Source organism: Colletotrichum phormii (genome assembly GCF_030913505.1).
Source record: "Colletotrichum phormii strain CBS 102054 chromosome Unknown BDP81scaffold_6, whole genome shotgun sequence".
Classification (NCBI taxonomy): domain Eukaryota; kingdom Fungi; phylum Ascomycota; class Sordariomycetes; order Glomerellales; family Glomerellaceae; genus Colletotrichum; species Colletotrichum phormii.
In genome coordinates this window covers 72,952-95,848 of record NW_026851448.1, presented here as the reverse complement: position 1 = coordinate 95,848, position 22,897 = coordinate 72,952, and the positions used below count along the sequence as shown (strand labels likewise).

The 22,897-nt window shown below is 52.5% G+C and overlaps 7 protein-coding genes across 7 annotated transcripts; 1 reads left to right on the top strand and 6 right to left on the bottom strand.

Moving 5' to 3' along the window:
- Window positions 1–971: 971 nt before the first annotated feature.
- BDP81DRAFT_447594 (general substrate transporter) lies at window positions 972–2,779 on the bottom strand (the record flags this gene model as incomplete). Its single annotated transcript, XM_060592202.1, has 3 exons — window positions 972–1,400; window positions 1,459–2,137; window positions 2,190–2,779. The coding sequence occupies 3 exons, from the start codon at window positions 2,777–2,779 to the stop codon at window positions 972–974; spliced, it is 1,698 nt and encodes a 565-aa protein (XP_060447216.1).
- Window positions 2,780–6,040: 3,261 nt separating this feature from the next.
- Window positions 6,041–7,373, bottom strand: BDP81DRAFT_315505 (TfdA family taurine catabolism dioxygenase TauD; the record flags this gene model as incomplete). Its single annotated transcript, XM_060584092.1, has 5 exons — window positions 6,041–6,244; window positions 6,295–6,396; window positions 6,465–6,836; window positions 6,888–7,226; window positions 7,287–7,373. 5 exons carry the CDS (start codon window positions 7,371–7,373, stop codon window positions 6,041–6,043), a joined length of 1,104 nt encoding a protein of 367 aa, XP_060447215.1.
- Window positions 7,374–8,066: 693 nt separating this feature from the next.
- On the bottom strand, window positions 8,067–11,240 carry BDP81DRAFT_404631 (metallopeptidase MepB). The gene is made up of 3 exons (XM_060588913.1): window positions 9,556–11,240; window positions 8,695–9,461; window positions 8,067–8,592 (listed from the first exon to the last, which is right to left on the bottom strand). Exons 1-3 carry the CDS (start codon window positions 10,885–10,887, stop codon window positions 8,397–8,399), a joined length of 2,295 nt encoding a protein of 764 aa, XP_060447214.1. The 5' UTR covers window positions 10,888–11,240; the 3' UTR covers window positions 8,067–8,396.
- Window positions 11,241–12,048: 808 nt separating this feature from the next.
- BDP81DRAFT_344483 (putative MFS transporter) lies at window positions 12,049–14,454 on the top strand. The gene is made up of 4 exons (XM_060586071.1): window positions 12,049–12,903; window positions 12,962–12,987; window positions 13,035–13,969; window positions 14,081–14,454. Exons 1-4 carry the CDS (start codon window positions 12,179–12,181, stop codon window positions 14,285–14,287), a joined length of 1,893 nt encoding a protein of 630 aa, XP_060447213.1. The 5' UTR covers window positions 12,049–12,178; the 3' UTR covers window positions 14,288–14,454.
- A 151-nt stretch (window positions 14,455–14,605) lies between these two features.
- On the bottom strand, window positions 14,606–16,697 carry BDP81DRAFT_513878 (uncharacterized protein; the record flags this gene model as incomplete). The annotated part of the gene is made up of 4 exons (XM_060595825.1): window positions 14,606–15,490; window positions 15,547–15,990; window positions 16,082–16,472; window positions 16,636–16,697. 4 exons carry the CDS (start codon window positions 16,695–16,697, stop codon window positions 14,606–14,608), a joined length of 1,782 nt encoding a protein of 593 aa, XP_060447212.1.
- A 1,141-nt stretch (window positions 16,698–17,838) lies between these two features.
- Window positions 17,839–19,668, bottom strand: BDP81DRAFT_315510 (uncharacterized protein; the record flags this gene model as incomplete). The annotated part of the gene is made up of 1 exon (XM_060584093.1): window positions 17,839–19,668. One exon carries the CDS (start codon window positions 19,666–19,668, stop codon window positions 17,839–17,841), a length of 1,830 nt encoding a protein of 609 aa, XP_060447211.1.
- Window positions 19,669–20,098: 430 nt separating this feature from the next.
- BDP81DRAFT_392055 (uncharacterized protein) lies at window positions 20,099–20,821 on the bottom strand (the record flags this gene model as incomplete). The annotated part of the gene is made up of 1 exon (XM_060587651.1): window positions 20,099–20,821. One exon carries the CDS (start codon window positions 20,819–20,821, stop codon window positions 20,099–20,101), a length of 723 nt encoding a protein of 240 aa, XP_060447210.1.
- Window positions 20,822–22,897: the final 2,076 nt, after the last annotated feature.

Here is a 22,897-nt window from a genome sequence, read left to right as displayed (position 1 = left end):
GTGTATATCGCAAAATGCCCTGCAGGAATGCTACTTTCAACAATTACGTGACGAACGTGCAAAAAGTACCGGAGTGTTTGGCTGCGTCTGTGATGCGATGGAAGTTTGATCTATGTCTGTCGGTGAGTGCGATTATCTGCGCGTTCTACCAGGCGGGGGGTGCTTCTTCCCCCTTCTGTTCGTCAGTTGGATATGTTCGGCTCGATCAAACTGGACTGCCCGCGGATAGGACTCGATCGAATGCTGCGCCACACCGATCGCGAGCGGGTTACGTAGGGGAAGGGAATTGGTGCCAGTGAGAGCCGTACCTAGGCGATGAAGACATTTCTTGCTGCAAGATCAATTGACGTCAAACTCACACCGAAGATGTCTTTGACGGTGAGTGAGAGGGGGGAGGATGCCAAATTAATGATTCATCTCAATTGGCATGCATGCATGTCCCTATTGCCGATCACCTCAACGATAAAGAGCTGTTTACTCGGATCTCGACGGGGTGTGTGTGTGTGTGTGTGTGTGTGTGTGTGTGTGGTTCGGTGTGGTTTGGTGTGTTGGCTCCAATGGCGGGCGTTGGTGGGTGTGCATTAGACCCCGCAGGATGAATTCGCGGGGTGCCAGTCCGGAAGGATTCTCGTTAGGATTGTGGTGACGTTGGGAGCGGACCGTCTCGATGTGAAAGATCCAGGGCGAGCCGGGCGTTTGTACTGCTTGGCGACTAGGCGCTGTCTCAGAAGCTTGAATGTCACGTTGGGAGATTGAGTATGCAATGAAGGTAGTCTTAATAGTAGTATATTGATTTTGGTATATTGCGAAAAATATCATAATGTGAGCGGTATTGCCCGCTTTCAATGCCTCAACGCCGTGCCATGCAAACTCATTAGATGTAAAGATTAGCCAGAGAATTTTCCAACTTCGTCAATAGTGTTGCGGGTGGAACACAATTGCGTTGGTTGGGAGCCATAAACCTCCTCGCATTAAACTCTCTCCTGATGAGAGGTTCCGTTGAGAGCGCTCTTGGGCTGCTCTCCCTTCTCACTCTGCACGCCGCCATCACTGGCATTGGCGTCGAGGTCTGTTCCAGCCTTCTGGCGGATGCGGTGCATCTCCTCAGCAGAGGGAGGTACCCATTGGGTGCTCTTCCACGGCTTGACACCCTCCAAGTACATGGTGTCAATCTCCTCCAAGGTACGTCCCTGGCCCTCGATGACGAAAAAGTAGACGACAAATCCAGCAACCAGGTTGCATCCGGCAAAGACGTAACCGTAACGGAAGTCAATGGCACCAGTGATGAAGGGCGAGAAGAAGCCGATGAAGAAGTTCCAGATCCAGTTGCTGGCGGTGGAGAGAGACATGGCCTTGGCGCGGTATCTTGACGGGAAGAGTTCGGCTTGGATGGTCCAGATCTTAAAGAAGTTAGTACTTGGTTTGCTAAGTGTGGAAAGTGTGGGTGTTTTGACTTACCATAGGTCCCCAAGTGGTGGCAAAGCCCAGAATGAAGAGAGAAGCGAAAACGATGAGCACGATGCCAGGGCCGACGGTACTTTGGGGGTCATCGCGATTCAGGCTGAAGTGACCGACGGATGCGAAGATCAAGAAGCAGATGAACATCCAGCCGGAGCCGACCATCAGCGACTTGCGTCTACCATAGTGCTCAACAATGTAGAGACCAATGAAAGTGGTTCCGAAGTTGATGGCGTTCAGGATGATCTGCGTGATGAAAGAGTTGATGTTCACTGACGAGAAAATGGTGGTGCCGTAGTAGAAGAAATAGTTGGCACCCGTGAGTTGCTGGAGCATTTGCAGTCCACAACCCAAGGCAATACGCTGGGCCATTTTCGGAGCCTTGAACATGCCAGAAAATTCTTGGACGGCGTTGCCCTTGATCTGTGACTCGGCTCGGAGCTTGCTCTCAATCTCCTCGAGTTGGATGTAGATGCTGTAGTGGTTCTCGGGGGCGCCGTATACTCGGCAGAGGGTGCTTTTGGCACGCTCCACGTTGCCCATGCGGTAGTCATAACGAGGAGTCTCGGGGAAGGCGAGGATGCCGACGCCAAGGATGATGGTCCAGAGCCAACCAAGACCAATGACGATGCGCCAGGAGCCAGAGTTGTGTTCGAGATGAGTGACGGTGCCGTAGTTACTATTCTTTGTTAGCTCATGTCTTGCTAGTTGGGTATCGGATATGCACTTACAAGCAAGCGGCGAGGAAGATGCCGAGGGTGATGAAGAGCTGGTAGGCGCAAACGAGGGCACCACGAATCCATGGCGGCGCAGTCTCGGCCTGGAACATTGGGACAATGAGACTGAGAGCACCGACACCGAAGCCAGCGACTAAACGGCCAACCATGATCTGTTCCCATGCTCTGTCGGTAGCAATCTGGATAACGAAACCGATGGAGGTGATGAGGCACCAGAAGGAGATGGAGTACCGGCGACCAAACTTGTCGGCGATGGGGGCAGCGCACAAGGCACCGATGAGGGTGCCGATGGAGAGGAGACCGACAATGAGACCGGAGCGGACGTTGCTGAACTTGATGGAGCCGTCGGACTTGTGCTCGCCGAACCGGTCGAGGAAGTCGGGCATCTCGAGGAATCCGGAGATCTGACCCGTGTCATAGCCGAAAACCATGCCGCCCATGGAGATGAGAATACCCATAGCCCATGACCGCCCCGAGATGCGCTTCAACGGGGAGTAGTCAAGGTGGGCGAGGTCCTGGCGGGCATCGCTTGCCTTCTCGGAGGAAGGATTGTACTTGTCGAACTCAATCGTCGAGAACCCCATGCTGGGCGACGATTTCTGTGTTATTGTTGGTGGTGATGTGTGATGAAGGTGATGGAGAGATGTGCCAACGATGGTTCGTCCGAGACAAAGAAGGCCGTATTTGGGAGGACATGGCGGGCAGTATTATATGAATGTTTCCGTTGATCGACACACGAGACGAGGATTGAGAGCCGCTCGCAAGCGCAGTACGCTTGTGCTGCTGAATGGGTGGGCAGAGTTGGGGGCGTCCAGTCTCAGTCGGCTAGGGGCGTGACGTCAAGAGAGGACCGAGGCCTTGGAGTCAATGTGCGAGGGAGACGAGAGAGAGCGTGCCCGATGACTTGGGATGGACGGCGGTGCCACCGTGTGCCACCGTGTGCCACCGAGGTGTTGCCGTCCGGGGCCCGGGGTCTCCAGGTTGAAGGAATCGGCCCGTTCCCCATCTTTTCTAGTGTCAGGAAGAGAGAAGAGACTTCAGAGACGAGAAGGAAGCCGAGGGGAAGAAGATGGAGATTCGGTGGATGCAATTGGATACGTGGGCGAACTATGTAGGCCTAGTACACCACCCGTAGTGTACGGTTTACTGTAGGGTGTGCATCAGATTACCAATGTGCGGCTCTAGGGATGAGAATCATGGGATTCTTGAGAATTGTGGAAACAGACCAGGGAAACCAGTGACAGCGTTGGCCGGGGATAACATGGTCTATCGATTGTTCCCTGGCACGGCGTGGAAGAAAGTCGTGAGATTGAGCAACGGCTGGATGACGTTGGTGGACGAGGTGCGTTTTGTGGGAAACAAGGGGGCGTGAGATGATGTAAAGATGAAAGCGGCTTGCTGTCGGATCCGCCCAAGGCCGTTTTATAATGCAAAGTATCTTTTGCGCATAAACTTGGTGTGTGGTACCAGTGGAGGCGTTCTTGTACAAGTATCCGTACCGGTACACTAACGTACAGGGCGTGCCGGAGGAACCGGGGCCGGGGTACACTACACGAGCAGGTGGTCGAATTCTCTGGAGATTCTTCCAAGGGACATTCGGATTGCAGAATTGGGATTTGAGAAGTGAGCAACTTAGAATTTGATGGATTTGTGAGGTGATCGTAAGTTATGATTAACAGACTTCTGTCAATTGGAGCTTTGTGGAATGTCGTGTGGTGGCGAGGAGAGCAACACACGTGACTCTTCTCTTCTGTCTAGGTAGAAGCTAGGTTCTTTCCCATCACCTTACGGTACCAAGTACCTAGAAAGAGGGGCGATGAAATGAGGCCATCGTGATATGACACGGGATGTATCGGGTAGGCATTGCTTTTATGAAAAGATACATGAGGCGAGTCCCTGGATGGACGACGGAATGGTGCCGCGGCTTCAAGACGGCAGGCGCTGCCGGAATTGCTGCCCACATCACTGCCAATTGCGCACCAGTAGGAAGGCACGATGACGCGACATGCAGTCATCCCAGGCAACTTCACAAGGCAGGTCCCGATCGCTACCTTCCTGCCGAATGCACTTGGTCCGTTTGGCTCTACTTTCCCTTGCAATTCGAACCTGAAATGGGCTACCGCCTGCAAAGTGAAGGCACTATCCGTACCTAAATGGAAGCCAAGGACAGGAGAGCCTCTTCCTCGAGTTTCGGTAAAAGTCTTGGGTGATGAGAGACACAGCCAAACAAGCTCTGGTGAACGGGGCCAAAGAAATCTTGATTGAACCACAGCAGTTGCCCCCCCTGTCACACATCCTCCCAAGTTCCTTCCTCACACAAATCAGTACGTATCAAATTCAATCAGCCCCGCCAACATCAGATGACGTCGTCAAAAAGAAACACAGGAAGAAATGGAAAGAGCCTTCGCGAAGTAAGGTAGAGGTTTTGGAAAAAGATATCGCCGCGACATCTTTTCGGCCCACCTCCGGCTTTCCGTTCTTCAGGTTTTGTCGTTGTCGTCAACTTCTCCGTCCGGGGGCTTCTCTTTCGGCCCTTCTCTCCCCTCAACCTCCAGAGTCTCCGGAATCTCCAGCCAAGCCCCAAATATTCTCCAGAAATCTCCATTCTTTTGCCCTTCCTGCTGCGCGTGCAGCGTGTCACGGTCTCTCTTTTTCTCCCCCAGCTCCAGAAAACTCTGAGTCTCTTGCCCTTTTCTACAGGTCTAACCGGTCTGTCGGTCGCCATCCGAGGGAGAACCGACGCCAACTTCCCCCTCCAATCCTCCATCCCACCCACCCGAACCACTCAACCCACGCCGTCTTTCCCTCGGGGCTCCCAGATCTGAGGTATTCTTTTCTCTCTTCAATGGATCATTCGGGGCCCCTTCCGGGGAACGAGATGCGAATGAAAGGGGTCTCACACTGTCCCCATTGTTTCGGCCTCCGCTACGACGCCGGTGCCGCCAACGGCCAACCACATCATCATCGCGCCCCCGTTCCCCCCCGCGCGCACCATTCCGAGTCTCGACTCTTCTTTGGTCTCTCCGTTCTCGTAAGAGGAGTCGTAAGAGAAGGTCATGAGGCTCCCATGGGGTTCGGCGACGCCTAAGCAAAAGGATCGTGCCTCGGCTTATTTGTCTGCACAGTTTTTCTGCCCATCAGTCACGCACTCATCACGAACTGTATTTTTCAGCCTGGCCAAACACGAACTTCTGAACTGCGCAACACATCGACAATACCGAATCTCCACTCCTATCACGCGTCGCTTCTAGAACAACCAGCTTTCCAGCCGGTACGAGAAGAAAAGGATTGGGCCTCGATTAGGAATCAAAACTCGACAATCAGGGGACGATCCCTCCGCCCCGAGTGACTGATTATCGGATCAGCCACGTGCCTAGCCCCAACATTCGCCATTCACTTGCACTGGTTCATCTCCATCTTGATCCATCCGACATTTTACAGCCATACACACATTTCTTGATAATCGCCGCCGTCCACTTTTCTCGGTCGCACTGCGGTATCTCTCTACATTACTATGCGCGCCTATTATACCTATTATTGTATCTCACGATAGAGCGCACAGATCCGACTGCTCCGTAAACCCCCCAGGCGTTGCTCTGTCACTGAGCTGCCGGGGCGTCCTGGGTTGTAATCGCGGGAACGCAGGGACCGCTGTGCTTCCTCCCGCAACAATCATTCTTCCCGTTTCAACTCCCGACCTTCCATGGCTCTCCCTGCGGTTCCGACCAGTCCCGACGAAAATTCAATGTTGCCGACACAGCTCATCGGCACTTTCAGACGCGTCCAAATTGCAGACCCAAGCGTTACGTGATCTGGGTTGAACGGACCGAATGCTGTTATGCAACCTACCATGTGGACTCTAAGCCATTGACCCCCGTCGGCTTATCAGCCAAAGTGGTGATCCGGAAGCCGTGTCGCAGCCCTTCCTGTGGGTTGTGGACATTGTAGTCTGAGATGGCAGTGTGCGCCGTCACTCTGTTATCCCAGAGCGCGACAGTTCCCTCTTCCCACTTGACGCGGACCTGGAAGTCCTGGCCGTGGTTGATGTGCTTTTTCTTTGATTAACAGAGGCCGAACCCCTGATGGTATTATAACGAACCTTGAACAAGAGTTTCAACAGCGCATCTGACTCTTCATCCCGAAGACCGACAATCCTTTTTATGAAGCCTGGGTTGATGAATAACGCCTTCTGACCGGTGGCCTGTGACACAGGAGACATCAGTATGAGGGAGTATTTCACGGCATGAAAGTTGCGACGACCCTGCATACCGGATGGACCCGAACAATGGGATGCTCCGACTTGACCGGCTCTCTCCGCACAAACTTGCCGTCTCGACGAGCGTTGTCGGCTTGGGGGAAGCCGCTGTGTTCTGCCCTCAACCCCTCAAGAAGGGCCTGAATCAGCCTCGATAACCGCGCATACGCTGCCGTCTGAGAAACCCACGCCGTGTCGCCACCCGTCTCAGGCACCGAGAGGAGCGTCAGGATTGTGACGTCCGGCGACTGGTGCTCATACGACACATCCGAGTGGTACCCGATAGTCGAGAGCTTGTTGCTCTTGCTCCGGTTGCGATATTCGTTGTCCGGGCCCAAGTAGATGTTGTGCAGCTCGAGGTGGTTCTTGACATGCGCCCTGACGGGCTAGAAACTTGTCAACAAAGTCGCGGTCGAGACGGCAAAGGCTAGACGAACGTGGATGTGACGAGGACCAAAGTATTGCCCGAATTTCTTTTGCTTCTCGATGCTAATGTCCTTGAAGTCTTGGTCTCGGAATACGACGACGCCGCGCTCAGCGATGAGAAGCGCAAGTTCGTCCTTCTGTCTATCGTTGAGCTGGGATAGTTGCAGTCCACGGATCTCGGTGCCAATGACTGGTGTCAGCTTCGTAGCTGTGATCTCTTTCTTGTCCTTGGGAAGGAGATTTGACTTCTTCTTATTCGATACGAGTCCGCGGTCGTTGAACGCGAATGGCTTGAGCGGGGGAAAGGATGTCTTTTCGTCGTACACTGGCAAGTATTGGGCGTATTTGTACTATTGTCACCGTCAATTCCTTCCCTTCGGCATACATCGAGTGATGTTTCGAAGGCATACCTGATCGTGGATCTTGTCGTCGTATGCCAGGGTCAGCGTGACAGGCGCCGTCTCCGCCTGAGCTTCGGTTGTGGTGGTCGTAGACATTGTATGTGATCGTACTCTCTTTATGTGCGCTTAGTGCCCGGCCTCGTAAATATCATCTAAGATTTTACGTGTCTCATATCACGACTGTTTCGTCAAGGCTGATTTAAATACGGCATCAAGTCGAGTTCGATCTTACAAGACTTAATCGCGTCAATCGACGTGATATGGCGAGCACTGAAGCCATTCATCCTTTGGCTCACGCCATTGCGACTTGCATGCGGGGAAGCTGCGATAAGAAACATCGCTGTGCATTATCATCAATCTCACTGGACGCGAGATCCGAAGGTGGTTCGGATGTGAAGTGTGCCTTCATCGGCACTCTGCTGGCTCGGATCAACGCCGTTACCAGGGCCTATGCTCTCCAGTGACACGAATGGATGATGAGGTGGGTAGTTGTAGGGCGGGCATGTGTTCCCAGTGGTAAAGCTTGCTTCATATCATTGATCTACCGACATCATCATTGGCACCTTGGTATTTCGTGTTTCATGCGGAAGATGGCATCAAGTGCGATGGTGTTCCGATGCCGAAGGGGACGCGGGACCGCTTCGGCGATGATGTGCTGCCCCGCACCGGCTCCGGACAAGCGTGCGGCAACACCGAGGGCATCTCCCGTTAACCATAGTGTGTAATCCCAGAAAAGGAGGGACTTCCTAGAATTTGAATAGCCAGTGAAGCCTCTCCAGATACTATGAAGAGACGTGGTTGGCTTGACTTGACCTTTGGATTTTGCAGTAGTTTAACCTCCAGTACCAGCACCTTGGCACTCTTTTCCCACCATAGAATCATTAGCAATTTAGAGTTGTCTTCATTTCCTTTGCCTCGTGTGCGATGTATTCTTTCTCTGGCAATAATCAGATAAGATTCTAGAATTGTCATGGCATCTCAATTCGCACCCTAGAGGCTCCTGTCGCCGGATTATACTTGTTTCTACCTATCCTAAGTAGGCACCTTGGGCATCCTGGCAACCACCAGGGATACTCGCCATCTTCTAGAAACCACCACTTCCCAAACGAAATGGTCAATTTACGCCGATAATCCCAGTTCCTCATAAAAGGGCTCCATCCGGACCTCACGACCAAGGAACTCCAACAACGTCGTCATCTCGGGCTGTCCGCCCCCCTTCTCCAAGACGCCGTACCTATACTTGCGCCCTGCTTCCGAGCTCATGGGGTCCGCTTCAAAGACTGTTGAGAATATGTCTTGCGCGTAGACTTGTGAGCTATTTGTCACAAACACAAACTCCGTTAGTGAAATTTCATCCATGCTTGCCTGGGCAGATATGAGAGTCACGAGATCAGGAAAAAGAAGAGTAGAAACTCACAAAAAGTAGCCGTAGAACCCGGCATCGTACTCATCCATCAAGTGTCCGATGTTAGTATACCCGTGTCCCCAGTTGGTGTCGTCACCCGGTAGGATAGGCGGATCGTCCGTCGGGACGATTTCTCGTCGGAGACTGTTCCAGAGCGTCGTGAAGTCTACGGCGGCTTCTCCTTCGACGGCATCGGCGGCGGCGGTAGTGGATGGTTCCTCTTGCGTGATGGTCGAGGAGGGTAACTGATGAGCAGCCATATCAAAGACACTAATGAAAAGCTGCTGCAGCGTCCCCAGCCCCTGGCCAACATGCTTCGCGGCAACCAGGTCCTCAATGATGGTCTCTGGGATCCTTTCCGGAGGCTGCGTTATACCTGCCCCCGCCCCTTCTTCTCCAGGCACCGCTCTGGCAATCTGCTTCTCCCGCCAATCCTCCAAACAATCCTCAGACAGATACGAATAATGCCGGCCGAGTCCCCGTAGCTGCTCCGCGCTCCAGCACCAGTTCTCGAGCATTTGGGAGGGCGCCTCGCCGAAGTCGACAACGGTGCCCATGGGCCCGTGGAAGCGCGCGAAGAGGGTGCGGGAGACGAGGTCGTGGATTGCGTGGCCTAGTTCGTGGAAGAGGGTTACCACGTCGGCGTGGCGAAGGAGGGTTGGGGAGGATGTAGATGAGGAGGATGTAGATGAGGAGGAGGGAGAAGGGGAGGGAGGGGGAAAGGAGCAGAGGAGGGCTGTGGAGGGGTGTGTGCGTGTTTGGTCTGGGTTTGTGAAGCCCTGGGGATTGTTAGTCTTTGGGTCTGCCCAAATAGAGGACAAGATCAAGATTCGAGGATTTGTGGTGTTCTGGTTCGTGAAAGGGAGCACTTACAGGCCCGAGGCTGAAATTCGCCGGATTTCCATACTTCCCATCCCGGTGGTAGAGATCAAGGTAAAGATACCCCAAGAACTCGCCTCCTTCACCAGCAGAATCCCACGCGGAGAAAAGTCGCACGTCCTCATGCCAGACGATATCTTCCCCGTTACCTGAACTCGACAAGGCATCCCTCGCCTCCTTCCCAACAACCTCGCAGAACTCCATCCTGAAAAGCCTCTCAAAGATGCTGAGCATGCCTTCTACGGTCTGCTCGAGCGGGAAATACTCTGCAATTAGCTCATGGTCAACAGCGTACCCCTCTCGTAGCAAGAGGTTGGTATAATACGCCGTGTCCCAGGTATACAACTTCCCGTCGTAAATCTCGCCTCTCTCGTCTTCGACATCACGCCTCTTAAGTTTAAGTAAACGTTCCTTTTCGTCGCGTCCGCCCTGGACTAGCTTTTCTCGTAGAGAAGAGAGAAAGGATGTGACATGGGACGGGGATCCAGCCATCTTATCCTCCATGGCGAGCGTCGCGTGGTCAGGGTACCCCAGCAGCCGGGCAGCCTCATGGCGGAGCAGGACGACGCGCCTGAAAATGGGGACGTTGGCGGCGCAGCGGGTGTCGTATGCTAGCCGGGCCCGGCGGCGGGTGTTGGGACGGTGCGCGGTGCGGAGAAGCTGGGAGAGATGGAGGGGGATTTTGATACGGAGTTTACCCGCCGTCTCGGTGTTGTCGTCTCCGGATTCCAGGCGGGCGAGGGTGTCGGGGGGAAAGCCGTCTAGTTCCCGCGAGGTGAAGTAAAGCGAGATATCTGCTTCGGCGAGGTTCTTTGCAAACCCTGCGGTCAAGGTCTCGATCTCGGCGCGGATGGCGCGGAAGCGGTCCCGGCCTGGGCCGGCGGCGATCCGCAGGCCGTTTTTGACGAATTCTTTGTGTTTTTTGTGGAGGTAGTTTCTGGCTTCTGGGTTTAGGTAGCGCGTTTCGGTGGTGTCGTTGTAGACTGCGTCGACGAGGGTGAAGAGTGCTTCATTTGTGGCGGATTCGAGTTCTGCGTCGCGGATGAGGGAGCGGGCTTGGGAGGAGGCGTCGCGGGTTGCTGGGTCTGGGGAGACTGCGTTGTGGAAGAGGAGGAGGGAGGAGGTTGCGTAGAGGGCGTTCTCGGCGTGGGCTAGGGGGAGGAGGGTGTTGCCGTAGGTTGCGTCCGGGGGTAGGACGGTTGAGGTTATGGAGGATTGGGCTGCGCGGTGGGTTGTTATGAGGGTGCGGATTGTGGTGAGGATTTGGGATGGGGTGGTTGTGAAGAGGGGGGTTAGTTGCGGCGGGTTACGGGGGGAGGGGTCCATGGTGGTCGTTTTTGGTGATGAATTGAGATTGATGGAGGGTTGTGTTGAGAGTTGCTCTTACGGGTGTGGTGTGAGGTGTCGGGAGTCGATGCCAAGAGCGGGATGTCGTGATCTTTTGAAAGCTTGGTGTTTAGGCAGCGGTTTTGCTGGTTTGGCGGGGTAATATCGCCCACTTGTTGGTTTCAACTTTCGCGATTGTGTTGGTGCAGGGGTGATATCAGAGGGGCAGGCGGGTCGTCGGCCGGTCAGATACCTTGGACGACGGGACTGTTGGGTCCAGGGAGAGCTTGATGGAGCAACAGTTCGTTGATGCCTTCGGCAAAGACCCGGTGCTGTTGTGATGTTGAGCAAAGATTGGATGGATCTGTCGTGGAATGCAAAACACCACAAATCCCCTACTTAGGCATCCCGTATTACAAGGCAACAATATGATTTGGATCTCGTAGGCAAGACTTTGACTGTAGCGTCCGAGTTAACCGACCTTGTTGCATGCAGGACTAAGGCACCTCGTGTTGGACTAATCTGCAAGCAGTCAGATCCGGCCAGGGCCCGGACGGAGCCTTCGCCCGTTTTCGGCCTGGTTGGCCGATGGGCTGTGCCGAGATCCGGCCGGCCGGGGCGGGGGATTTCCGGGGCTCAAGTTTTCGGGCGACGGAGACCATCTCGGCTATTTGAGTCAAGGAAGAAACGACTCGGTAACCAAACAATGGATGAATGCATAAAATCAATGGATCCATGGTAAAAGAGACGGGCTTTCTCACTGCTAGGCAGTTTGGAGATGGTTCACGCTGCTGTCTGGGTTGCTTAGTAGTCTGTAATTTGGAAATGGCCTTGGCCATGATAGCACATTGATATCGTACGCAGACCTGATCTTATAAATCCCTGCGGGAGCGTCGCGACATTCAACATGTTACATGTTACCTAGAGTCAGGCGTCACCCCGCCTGTGTGAGGATTAGGCAAACATGGGAAGGCCAAGTGTGATCCCCGACCGTAACGCACCGGCTTACATGTTCCCCAACACCGGCAGTAGCGTCAGCCAAGGATTACACAGTGTCTTGGGCCATCCTACTCGCGTTTATTTCTTGAATTGACGCTGCTCAATTGAATCCTTACTGACTAATTGCATCGGTTGAGTTAATTATCCGGCCACCGACTTCCTCTGACATCGTCACGCCACTCTTACGAACGAGCAAACGTAATCATTAATTCATCTCGTAGAACATTCCGTCCACGGGAGATCAAGTTTTAGTCTTTGAATACCACACCCCTCAGACTTTTGCGACAGAAAAATGGCCAGCATATCCTCGGGTCTCGCGGCTATCTTTCCTGCGGATGGTGGAGGCGGCAAGCTCGGAAGCACAACACCATCGCGACGAGGACCTCCCGACGAGAATCGCCATCAAAGCCCATCGCCATCGCAATTCCAGGAGCCGCCCGTCTCTTTCAACCGCACCCCTCCCATCCAAAATGAACATCTCAGCACCGCCCCCGATTCCGACCCGCCACTCCCCAACACTCCCGGCGCCTTGGCCCCAAAGCTCTCAGGAACAAGCATAACCCTCACAATGACATCCCTCTGCCTCTCAGCAACCCTCTCCGCCCTCGACATGACAATCGTCACCACCGCCGTCCCCAACATCGTCGCCTCCCTAAACTCCGTCGCCGGCTACATCTGGGTCGGCTCCGCCTTCATTCTCGGCTTCACGGCCGTCACCCCCGTCTGGGGCTCCGTCGCGGACCTCTGGGGCCGGAAACCCATCATTCTGCTGGCCCTGACCATTTTCCTGACGGGGAGCCTGCTGTGCGCGCTGGCGCCGAATATGGATGCCCTGATTGCCGGCCGCGCGGTCCAGGGTGTGGGTGCGTCGGGGATGGGCGTCATGGTGAATACCATCATCTGCGACTTGTTTTCGCTGAGGGATAGGGGATTGTATCTTGCCGTCACGTCTGTTATTTGGGCTGTTGGGAGTGCGGTAGGGCCGGTGCTTGGTGGGGTGTTTACTACCCGGCTGAAGTAAGTTTTGCTGGCGCGGCTGTTGTTGCTTCTACTGACTCTTTCACCTTTCTTATAGCTGGAGATGGTGTTTCTGGATCAATCGTAAGTCTTCCACAAAAGCTAAATTTACCGATAATTGACTTTCAAAGTGCCCATCGGCGGAGTAGTCTTCATCGTCCTCGTCTTCTTCCTCGACCTCCCCTCACCCAACACCCCAGTTCTAGCAGGCCTAAAAGCCATAGACTGGACAGGAAGCGCACTCTGCATGGGCGGAGCCCTAATGGTCCTCCTCGCCCTCGATTTCGGCGACGTCGTACACCCCTGGTCCTCCGCTACCGTGATCTGCCTCATCGTCTTCGGCGCCGTTGCCATCGGCATCTTCCTCGTAAACGAATGGAAATTCGCCGCCAACCCCGTTCTGCCCCTTCGACTGCTTTCAAGCTGGTCGAAAGCGGCAGCATACAGCGTCTTCGCGTTCAACGCGTACGTCTTTATCGGTATCACGTATTACCTACCGCTCTACTCCCAAGCTGTGCTGGGCGCCAATGCCCTGACGTCCGGGCTGTATATGCTGCCTCTGATTGTGTCTTGCTCGTTATCTGCAGCGTGTGCTGGTGTGTTTATTCAGCGGACGGGGCGGTATCGAGTTCTTATGTATGCGGCGCAGGTACTTCTGATTTCCGGTACGGGTTTGCTCATCAACCTCGAGTTTGACAAGAACCTGGCGAAGCTGTTTACGTTCCAGATCCTTACCGGCATCGGCGTGGGGCTGAACATCGAGGCGCCGGTGTTGGCTGCGCAAGCTGCGACTACCGTCCGTGATACCGCTGCTGTGGTGGCTACTATGGGCTTCTTGCGGTCTATTGCGACGGCCATCTCTGTCGTTGTTGGTGGGGTTGTCTTTCAGAACCAGATGAAGGCCGAGAACCTGGGTTTGGCTGAGGTCATTGGTGGTGAGCTGGCTGGCCAGTTTGATGGAGAGAATGCATCGGCCCATGTTGAGGATATTGGTTTGCTTTCCGCCGATCAGCAGGTTCCTGTGCGGCAGGCTTACTTCAGAGCGCTCAAGACAGTTTGGATCATGGTAAGTGAGAATGCTCAATGCCAAAGTATCGTCAGGTGTCGTATTACCGATAGCCTCGAGAATCCGCGTTAAGTTTGCGTCCCTTTACTCAATGCTAACGAAAGCACGCAGTATGTCGCATTTTCGGGCCTGGCGTTGGTGCTCAACCTCTTCGTATCAGAACATCATCTGAGTGACGAGAGAAAAGCAGCCGTCCTCGGCGTCGATCGAGGAAACCCTGGCTTGTTAGACCAACCAGCCCAAGGAGAGGAGATACCGCTCGAGACGACTGGCAGACAGCAAGACAATGTCCAACGATTGAGAAACCGGGTAGCATGAACAGAAGTAGAAACCAGCTCCTCGATGGAGTCATTAAAGCGATTAAATTGACAGGTACTAGCCCTGAAAACGCCTTGTAGCGTGTGGACTCTATGCCCTTCGTTGTCCTTGAATCCTGGACATAATTTTAATACAAAAGGAACTTGTCGAGTCACGACTGGACCCCTTCTACCTTCCAAAAACCCCCGCTTCCCGCTGATGGCCGTTATGGTGAGGCCGTTATGGTGTACAGACTGAAATATGAAATAAGTAACGGTCGGAAGTTGTTCTTTACACGAAGGCTGTGACGGACTCTCCGGAATGTCTTGAGTGCACGTGTCAAGACTTCCCTGCCAACGACTTCTCTGAAAGCTGTCTCTCCGCCAAACCTCTCTCCCAGAACTCGGATCCCTCAGTCAAGTTCCGCCGCAGGGTCTTGGCACTGAGATGTTTTGTGAAGCGATCCACGGCAAGAATCACCAGGAGGAGAGCAGCCACGGTAGGTAACGTCGCGCCGCTCTTGAGGTAAGAAAAGATAAACCTCTCGGACGCGGCGCCAGCGGTGATGGCGAAGGCGAATAGAGCGGCACAACCGCGGGTTGCAACAGCGGCCTTGTCAAAAATGTTCATCGGACGGTCCTTGTGTCGGGTAATGAGGATGAAGACGGCGAAGAAGGCGACAACAAAAAGGAAAGAGGACCAGTAGTAGATGTAGACGGTCGAGTAAGCCGGGTGCGCAATTTCACCCGGATCCTCGTCGCCGTCCTCGGTGACGCCGTTGTAAGACTCGAACAAGACGCCGAGGACGCTCTTGGTGAGACGTTCGAAACCGGGAGGCACAAAGAGGGAGTCGGTGCCCGTGATATTGGCCGGCGCGCAGATATCCGTCGTGTTGCCGATTCGGTAGATTTCTTGGTAGACAAAGGGGATGAGGTTGCGGATCTCGGCGCTGTTTGGCATCTTGAGCTTCTCAAAGGCCGTGGTGATGGAGGTTGTGAGGGCCTGGCCGTCTTGGTGCTCCGTTGCGCAGGCGTTGCGGACAGAGGAGAAGAAGTCGCTGAAGTAGCTGAGGACCTGCCAGGCGAGGGCGATTTGTTGGGAGCCTTCGACGACGCCGATCATGCCGAGGTGGAAGGGGAAGTGGAGGACGGCCCAGATTTGTTGGCGGACGGTGCCGAATTTGCATTCGGGAGGGTTGTCGAAGTAGAGCATCCAGTTGAACATCTAGGGTGGTTGAGTTAGACTTTCCGAGGAGAGTGTGGTATGAACGAGTAACATGCCAGGATGAAGACGATGCAGCCGACGATGAGGCAGGCGTCGAGCCGGAGACCGGTGTCGCCCATCATGACGCCGACGACCTTGGTGGCGCCAATGGCACCCTCGCCGATGATGACTAGGGTGAAGAGGCCCATCCTCTCCGTCAAGTGAGTGTGCTTGAAGCTGAGGTTCTTCCAGATGGACGACAGGCCCAGAGTGATGGCTACCTCGATCACGAGGATGATGTTACAGACGTAGTAGATGCCCAGGCCGTTGCCGGACTCGGGCGAGAAGGCCGGCGTCATGGAGTAGAAGGATCCACCAGAGAAGATGAAGAGGACAATGGTCAAAGAAAGCGGCCAGTTCAAGGCCTTTGTCTTCTTGCGGACAAAGTGGAGGGCCACGGAGTACTGTGCTACGAGGAGCAGGCGGGTAGCGAAGAGGATGTTGCACAAGAGTTGGAAGTTCTACATGGTATCACTATCAGCATCAAGATTTCCGAGGCTTCCGTTCATGTCAAGATGATCGGGATACATTGACAGGAGAAGGTTGACATACCGCATTGTTGTGTTCTTTCGTACCGGGACTGAAAGAAGACCCCACAAGAGCGAAGCCGACAAATAGGCAAAACTGCAGAATCTTGCACATTCGCTCGTACCCCGAGTCGATGGAGAAGCGGACATCGTGCAACGTGATCTGGAACCAGGTGAACCAGATAATAGCGAAGAAGCCGAGATAGGCGGCTAAGCTGGACAAGTCGGTGATGCTGTGCGTCTGCGTAAATGTCTCGAGGTTGGCGACAAAAAAGAGGTCGGAGAAGAGTTCAATGGTGTTTGCATTGTGCCGGACAAAGAGGCGGATCTCGCCCGTATCTTCATCAGCCGAGGAGACGGGCGACTCGATCCAGGTGAGAGGCGCGATTTTCTCTTCTTGGAGGTAGTCTAGGCCCCTGGACAGGAAGGATTTTCGTTAGTTTGCTGCATGATGTGGGATGGGGGTTATCGAGATTTCGTTTTTGTTTTGGCCGCCCTGTCATGTTCGCTTCCCACTTCTTTTTCGGTGAAGGGCAACAGGCGAGAGGTCACATATTGGATACGGCGTATTTGACTTACCAACTTATTGATGAGCTGTCAGAGTCGACTCGACGAACCTGGCTACTCGGGAGCTTCGCCATTGTGTGGGCGGCAAAGCAATGATGGCGTAGGACGCCTTGTGAAGGTGTGTTTGGATCGCTTTGGACGCCTTCTCTCTCTCTTGCGAGTCCGAGGGGTGGGATAGATGTTGGTGTAAGAATGCGAAAGGGAGGGGAGGGGAACAAAGAGTGGTTAACATGGTCTGGAATCACCGGAGAAGAAGGGGCCCAAAGGGGGGAGGGGGGCCGCCTACCCGGCATTGGCAGCACGTCAAGCCTTCAGCCCTGTGGTTCCGTTTGAGGTTCCCCGAAGATCCGATCCAATTTTTCAAACCGTTTAACCATGAATGGTTGTCTCCATGGTGGAGATCTTGCACCGATACGTATATCACAGCCCCAGGTCATACACGTATTAGGGATGACCAAACCGCACTAGCGAGTCATCTTCAGTGACAATTGCCGTTTCTCGAAGGGAAACGATTAGATATTGGCTGTATTTTGTATTTTAAGGTTCTGGCCTTACTTAGCGGTATCCACAAGCACTGCAAGCTTCGCTCTCGGTCTCGGTCTCGCCCCATTCAGGGGTCGTTGGAGCAAGCTTCGAGTGCCACAACTGGAAGGCTTGGTATAAGACTAGGTCCTCCCTCTCATCTCTTCAACGTTGCAGCATACACGTATTGACTTCGGCCCCCAAATTATCACGAATGACTACTTAGAAACGGATACGAACTCGACTATTCAGCTTCAAGGACGACATCACGGCGAACAATTACCAAAACGGATAAATACACTTGCACAGAACGGGCAGAGAGAAGGTATCGTGAATCGTGCGTAGGAGAAAGAAAGTCTCTTGTCGTGCCACAAAGATACAGGGGAGCGTGACACGTTGTTGTGTCTGCCTCTCCGGAACAATTTGCCTCGCCGAACGCCATAGTAGCCACTACTAGAAAGCCACGACTAGGGAGCTGGGACCAGCAACCAGAAATACTACTATGTCTCCAGGCCCTCGTTTACCAACAAGAGCCGCTACTTGAATAGATGGAACCGTCTGGAAGTTTGAGACATTTATGAAGCCGCTATACGTGTTTCCTTAGACTTGCTTAACCCAGCAGTCCGAGTTGCACTGATAGATAGAAAACCTCAACCCTCATTTGCCCGATAGTAGGAGGAGAAGACGGCGTAATCAGGATGCTCTCTCACCACAGCTCAACCATCCGAAATAACGCCGAGGTGACGCTGGCTTTGGTTCGACTTCTATCTCTCTTGGCGCACCCAAGAAAACAAAGCCCGCATCGCCCTCCACGCCAATTGTAAAATGCCGTGTTTTGTCGACTTGCTTCTCAAACCAACCAAGTCGAAACCGCAGATGCTCAAGTTGTTCGAATAGCTCATCTTGCGAGAGAGATTGGGACGGCATGTATTGTATGGCGTTCGAAGAGTGCAGAAGAGTGACCATTCGCGAAATGCTATTGAATCCGTCCGGGGCCAGTCCTTCCACGTCCATACTGAGCAGCTCTGCTTCCCAGCCCAGTCGATTTTTGACAGCCTTGGGCACCAACATCAGAATATGGACTGCGATAACCAAGCCCAGAATCACCAATATCAAGTAGGTTGCGACTGGATTCTGGAAAAGTCGCCTTCTACTGTGGTCGGTGAGTTTCGCTTTGACGGGTGGTAGACCTCCCGGAGGAAGGTTGACTGAGATAGCCGACTCGTTGAGGCTTAGACGATTCTTTTTGTTCGCAACTTGGGTATGTAAAAAGGCCCAGTTCTGATTGACAACCGCCTTGACATCATCTTCTCGTGACGAATTGCCCAGAGCTTCAAGCTCTAGAGGACCATACGGCTTCAACGCAAGTATCATCTCCTTGTCCATATCGAAAGTCCGATTTCTGTCCTCGCTTGAGTCAGGCCGGAAATCTTGTTGTGAACCGTAATTGGTAAAGCTGAATTGCGGGTTCCATGGCTCTGTAGTCCCCTCGACTGGACGAGGAGGGCGACTCTGGTCGATCACTAACTCGTTGTCCACCACAGTCATGTCGACATTCATGACTGTTTTCTTCCAAGAATAACCGCAGTGCCAGGTTCGGAGAAAAGATATGTCCTCAAAATTCAGCTTCCAACTGCCCCAAAGATAAAGTCGTGTGGTTGTTGAGATCCTGTCCCCCAAAGCGAAAATTCTTTCTGTCGCTGTGGTCTCATTGTCTCCAACGAATACGCTTTCGTTAATCTTGATTACAGCTCCGTTCAGCATAATGATGTCGAAATGTATGTCTGCAGAATAGATAATCCAGGAGCCCCTTTCATTAGAGTGCTCCACTTCTTTGATCCGGAAGTTGCCAGTCTCGTCTGCGACTCTGGTGCAAAGCGGTTCCAGACTTGCTGCCGTCACTTCAACCTCAAAGCTGACGTTTTTGCTGGGAATCGTTGGTAGTGTCATATCGGGAAAGATGAAGTTGTCGTAAGTGCCTTTGGGATATGGAAAATCCCCTTCTCCCTTCCCAATAAGAAGATTACATACGTTCCTATCATACTTCGGGACTCCCTGTGCCATGGTCTTGTCAGCAAACCAACTATTCTGTCGCAGCTGCAGGTCTTTTGGCACAAGGTTCCAGTCCACTGTAAATAGAATGGACCCGATAGCTGTTAGGAATGCACAGAGTAAAGTTAAGGTTTGTGACGTTAATATCGACCAGGTTCTCATCTGCAAAGCGGTGATCATAGCACGAGGCCCAGACATGTCCAATATCGAGAAGTGAAGCTGTTGGACCGACGATGACTTTATCGAAAGGAAATGCAAGGTCCAAAGATTTCTTGACGCTGTGTCGGATGAGCTGATATATAAAGAAATGCCGAGCATCGTCAGGACTGGGAGAGAAGTCCAGAGCAGGTACCAGTAGCCGCCCGGTGTGCCTATTCCAGCTTGAGTCTGAGATGTGACAAAGACTGCTATGATTCCCACTGAGACGCCTACGACTGTAACTGTGAAGATGACTCGTATCCATGACCTCATGACGTATGGTACAGAGACATCTCTAGGCCAAGATTCAAGTCGGTCTTCTTCTTGGAGGTCGAGAATTCGATTAGCGACAATTGGATGGTCATGTAAGAAGATTAGACTTCCTAAAGGTGTGGTGGGATTCATGTGTAAGGGTTTCGCATCTCTTTGATGGCGCACAATGATAAGACCCGTAATCAATATCATGAGGCCAAAGGTGCCAACCATGGATAGCTGTTGGGAAGTGGATGATAATTCTTTTAGTTTTGTGCTTGATTTCGAAATCAGTCATCGTATCGTGTTCTTGTCGCATGCGGTAGTGTCCGAATAGAATCCCAAGATGACTGGCAAGTCCGGTTACAGATTCATAGAGTACCTCAGTTGTGTTCAAGGGACCCAGCCTGCCAACTACCGACCTCGTTCCGCTATTGAAATGTTGCCAATATTAAACTGGATTGGTCCAGTCCTCCATGCCGGCGAAGTTCGTCTCCGGACGCCAATTCAAGTCGTATTCCCCTTGAGGAAAGGGCTTGACAATCATTGCCCAGATATCCACGTCAAGTTGTTGCTGAGAGATGTTCATCATCTCCTTCAAGGTGGGGTTTGTCCCATTGTCGTTAACCTTTGCTCGAGAAAGTCGAACATCGGACCCGCAAATTATCGCGGACACCTTCTCGGGGAAAATAGTATGGGTACTGTCAGTAGATGGTAGCAAGCGATTGAAACTCGTGATCAAATAAATAAATTGTCGGCCTTGAGGTATGTTGGAGCAGCGTTGTCCTGCGCTCAGGGTGTCGTTGTAAATCCAATACGCTAGGTCCTTCGAGGTCATCGCTCCCACGTTGAAGACGTGGAAGGGTACGGTGCGAAATCCCTCAAACTTCAGATCGAGGACAAACTCCAGTCTCGTTGTGTCCTCGTTTTTACGATCCACTGTCTTGAAGCTTTCCAGCTTAAGGCACTGAAAGTCCATGAAGAGAGCCTCGACGGTTGCTGTCAGGGTGGCATTTTCGCAGCCTCTCTCCGCGAAACGTTGGTAGGCAGCCTCTTTTGTTGCTCCAAAAGGATAAGAAACGTTGAAATTGCGAATGTTAAGAGCAACATACCACGCAGTGTGCGTTACTTCAAAGTCGACAGTGTAGTTTTGGGGCAAGGTGAAAGCATCCATGAGCAGGAGAGTGCTGTTTTTTGCCAACTTCGACATCGGCCGCCCGAAACAGACCAGGGGATAAAACAATCTGAATCTTGAACAACAATGATATTATTGCAACCAAAAACAGGAAGTAGTGCTTTCGCTTCAGCGAGCGGAACAGGAGGCTGGGGAAAATCATTGACGTGTAGTCCAGGTCGCATTCCACTTTGTTGGGCAGTTTACTCTGATATAGGGCGTACCAGGGCGTGTATCGACATGCTTGGAGCTCAACCCGAGTCCAAAAAGCAGCGGCAAGAGTGAAAACTATTTTGTTTGTCAGAGCGATGGCCGCTTAACCTCGCAACACCACACCTCTTCGAATAGGGTGGGGGGGACGTACTGGCAGTGAGAGCGAAGCGACATATAACTTCAACCCCCTTGATCCGAGCCTCGAATATGCCATCGTGGGCCCAAGAATACCAAGTGATGATTGCCAGAAAAATAGTCCAATTCTGCCATCCAAGCCTCGCCCTGGACAGGAGATGTGTCGGCATCAGGACAGTTCTCCTCTGTCTCCGTATCAGACATAGACAAGAGCTGGGATACCGGTGTCTGCATGAGATTCATATCATGTCGGATTTCTCCTGTCGATCTTCGACGTAGAGGGCGTCGACTGGAATTTTCGAGATCTCGAAGAAGTTGCTCTGCAGTGCTGAGACGATCCATTCTGTCCATGGTGGTGTTGAGCAAGGGTTTGTGGCAGGTTCAGAAACTGAAGAGTCGAGAGTATTGAAGGATGGTCAAGTCACATGAAGTGTGATTGAAATGATGAATTGGGAGATAGCAAGTTGATTCGGCTTTTAGATTTTGATCTTGGACAGTCCATGTACTCAAATCAAGTGAAGATTTGTCTTTCGTATGACCACACACTCTTAATAGCTACAAATATTCAACAACGAAGGCGAACGGCAGTGTTGGGCGTTACAAGGTGCCTTCGGCGGCTTCTTACTGTGTTGTCGAGACACGTCTGACAGACTCTTCTCCGTCACAGCTGCTTGTGCATCATAGTCTGGCCTGACGGTGCCACCTGTTGCTGCAACGTGCCGCAGATACAATGGGTTCATGAAGTGTCAGATTTGCTTAATGTAAGTGCAGAGCCTCCAAGAATGCGTTTCACTGCAGGGATCTGCTCACGGATGGTGGAGCTCGTCAAGCCGCCTCAAATTGCCTTACGGTGACGGGAAGAAAGTTAGAACAATCACCATGACGTGCAGACTCAATGAACACTGTCTCAATTTGATCACACAACTCGGGCGAGGCGAATACCAGCGTCACCAACCATAAGCGACAGATGCGGTGTCACTGGTCGTGCAAGTCATGAGTTATTTCAACCTCTCCTTAACGATGCCACTTGCTAGGAACACAGGATTATGTGAGACATTGTCAGATTGTGTTAGGTTTCGATGTGTTCCCAACCCCAATTGCTACAACTTTGCTTCGACGATAGTCTCTTTCTGCCTTCTCCCCGCTGCTCTGGACCTACTTGGTGCCAGATGTTCTTCATGTTCGCCTCGCGCTACCTTAGGAACATCGGATTGTCGGTTCCGGAATTCGATACTGGCTATCAACAGGTACTAGAATTCCATCGTGTAGTTGTCCAAAACCCCGAGCCTAGTCTCCGTTCACAATGGATATTGAACACTGGTTTCCACGTTGGTAATGCCTTTGAGAAGAGCACTTCTTTGCATTCCGATAGTACCGCTTCCTGTGGTAGCTTTAATGACCTGTTGAGCTAAGAAATTATGTTGTAAAATGCGGACAAGTGATTGAAAACATGTTGTGAGAGAGGATCTTCCACAGAGTTTTGAATTGACTTGGTGCTTTCTGAATCCATAAAGACACCGGGCGCGGCTCTCAATCATGATATCACCGGCAGACTTGGAAGCTTAACTTACCAACTCTGGGAGCAGTATTGCTTCTGTAAGACACTATACATGCTATTCTATCCTAATTACAATATTGCAAGCTGTTGTGTAATCCAGACTCTTTGTCACTCAAAGCCTTGGCAAGGATTGGCGAAACTGACTCCTAAAAGTGGACGCCTTTGGCATG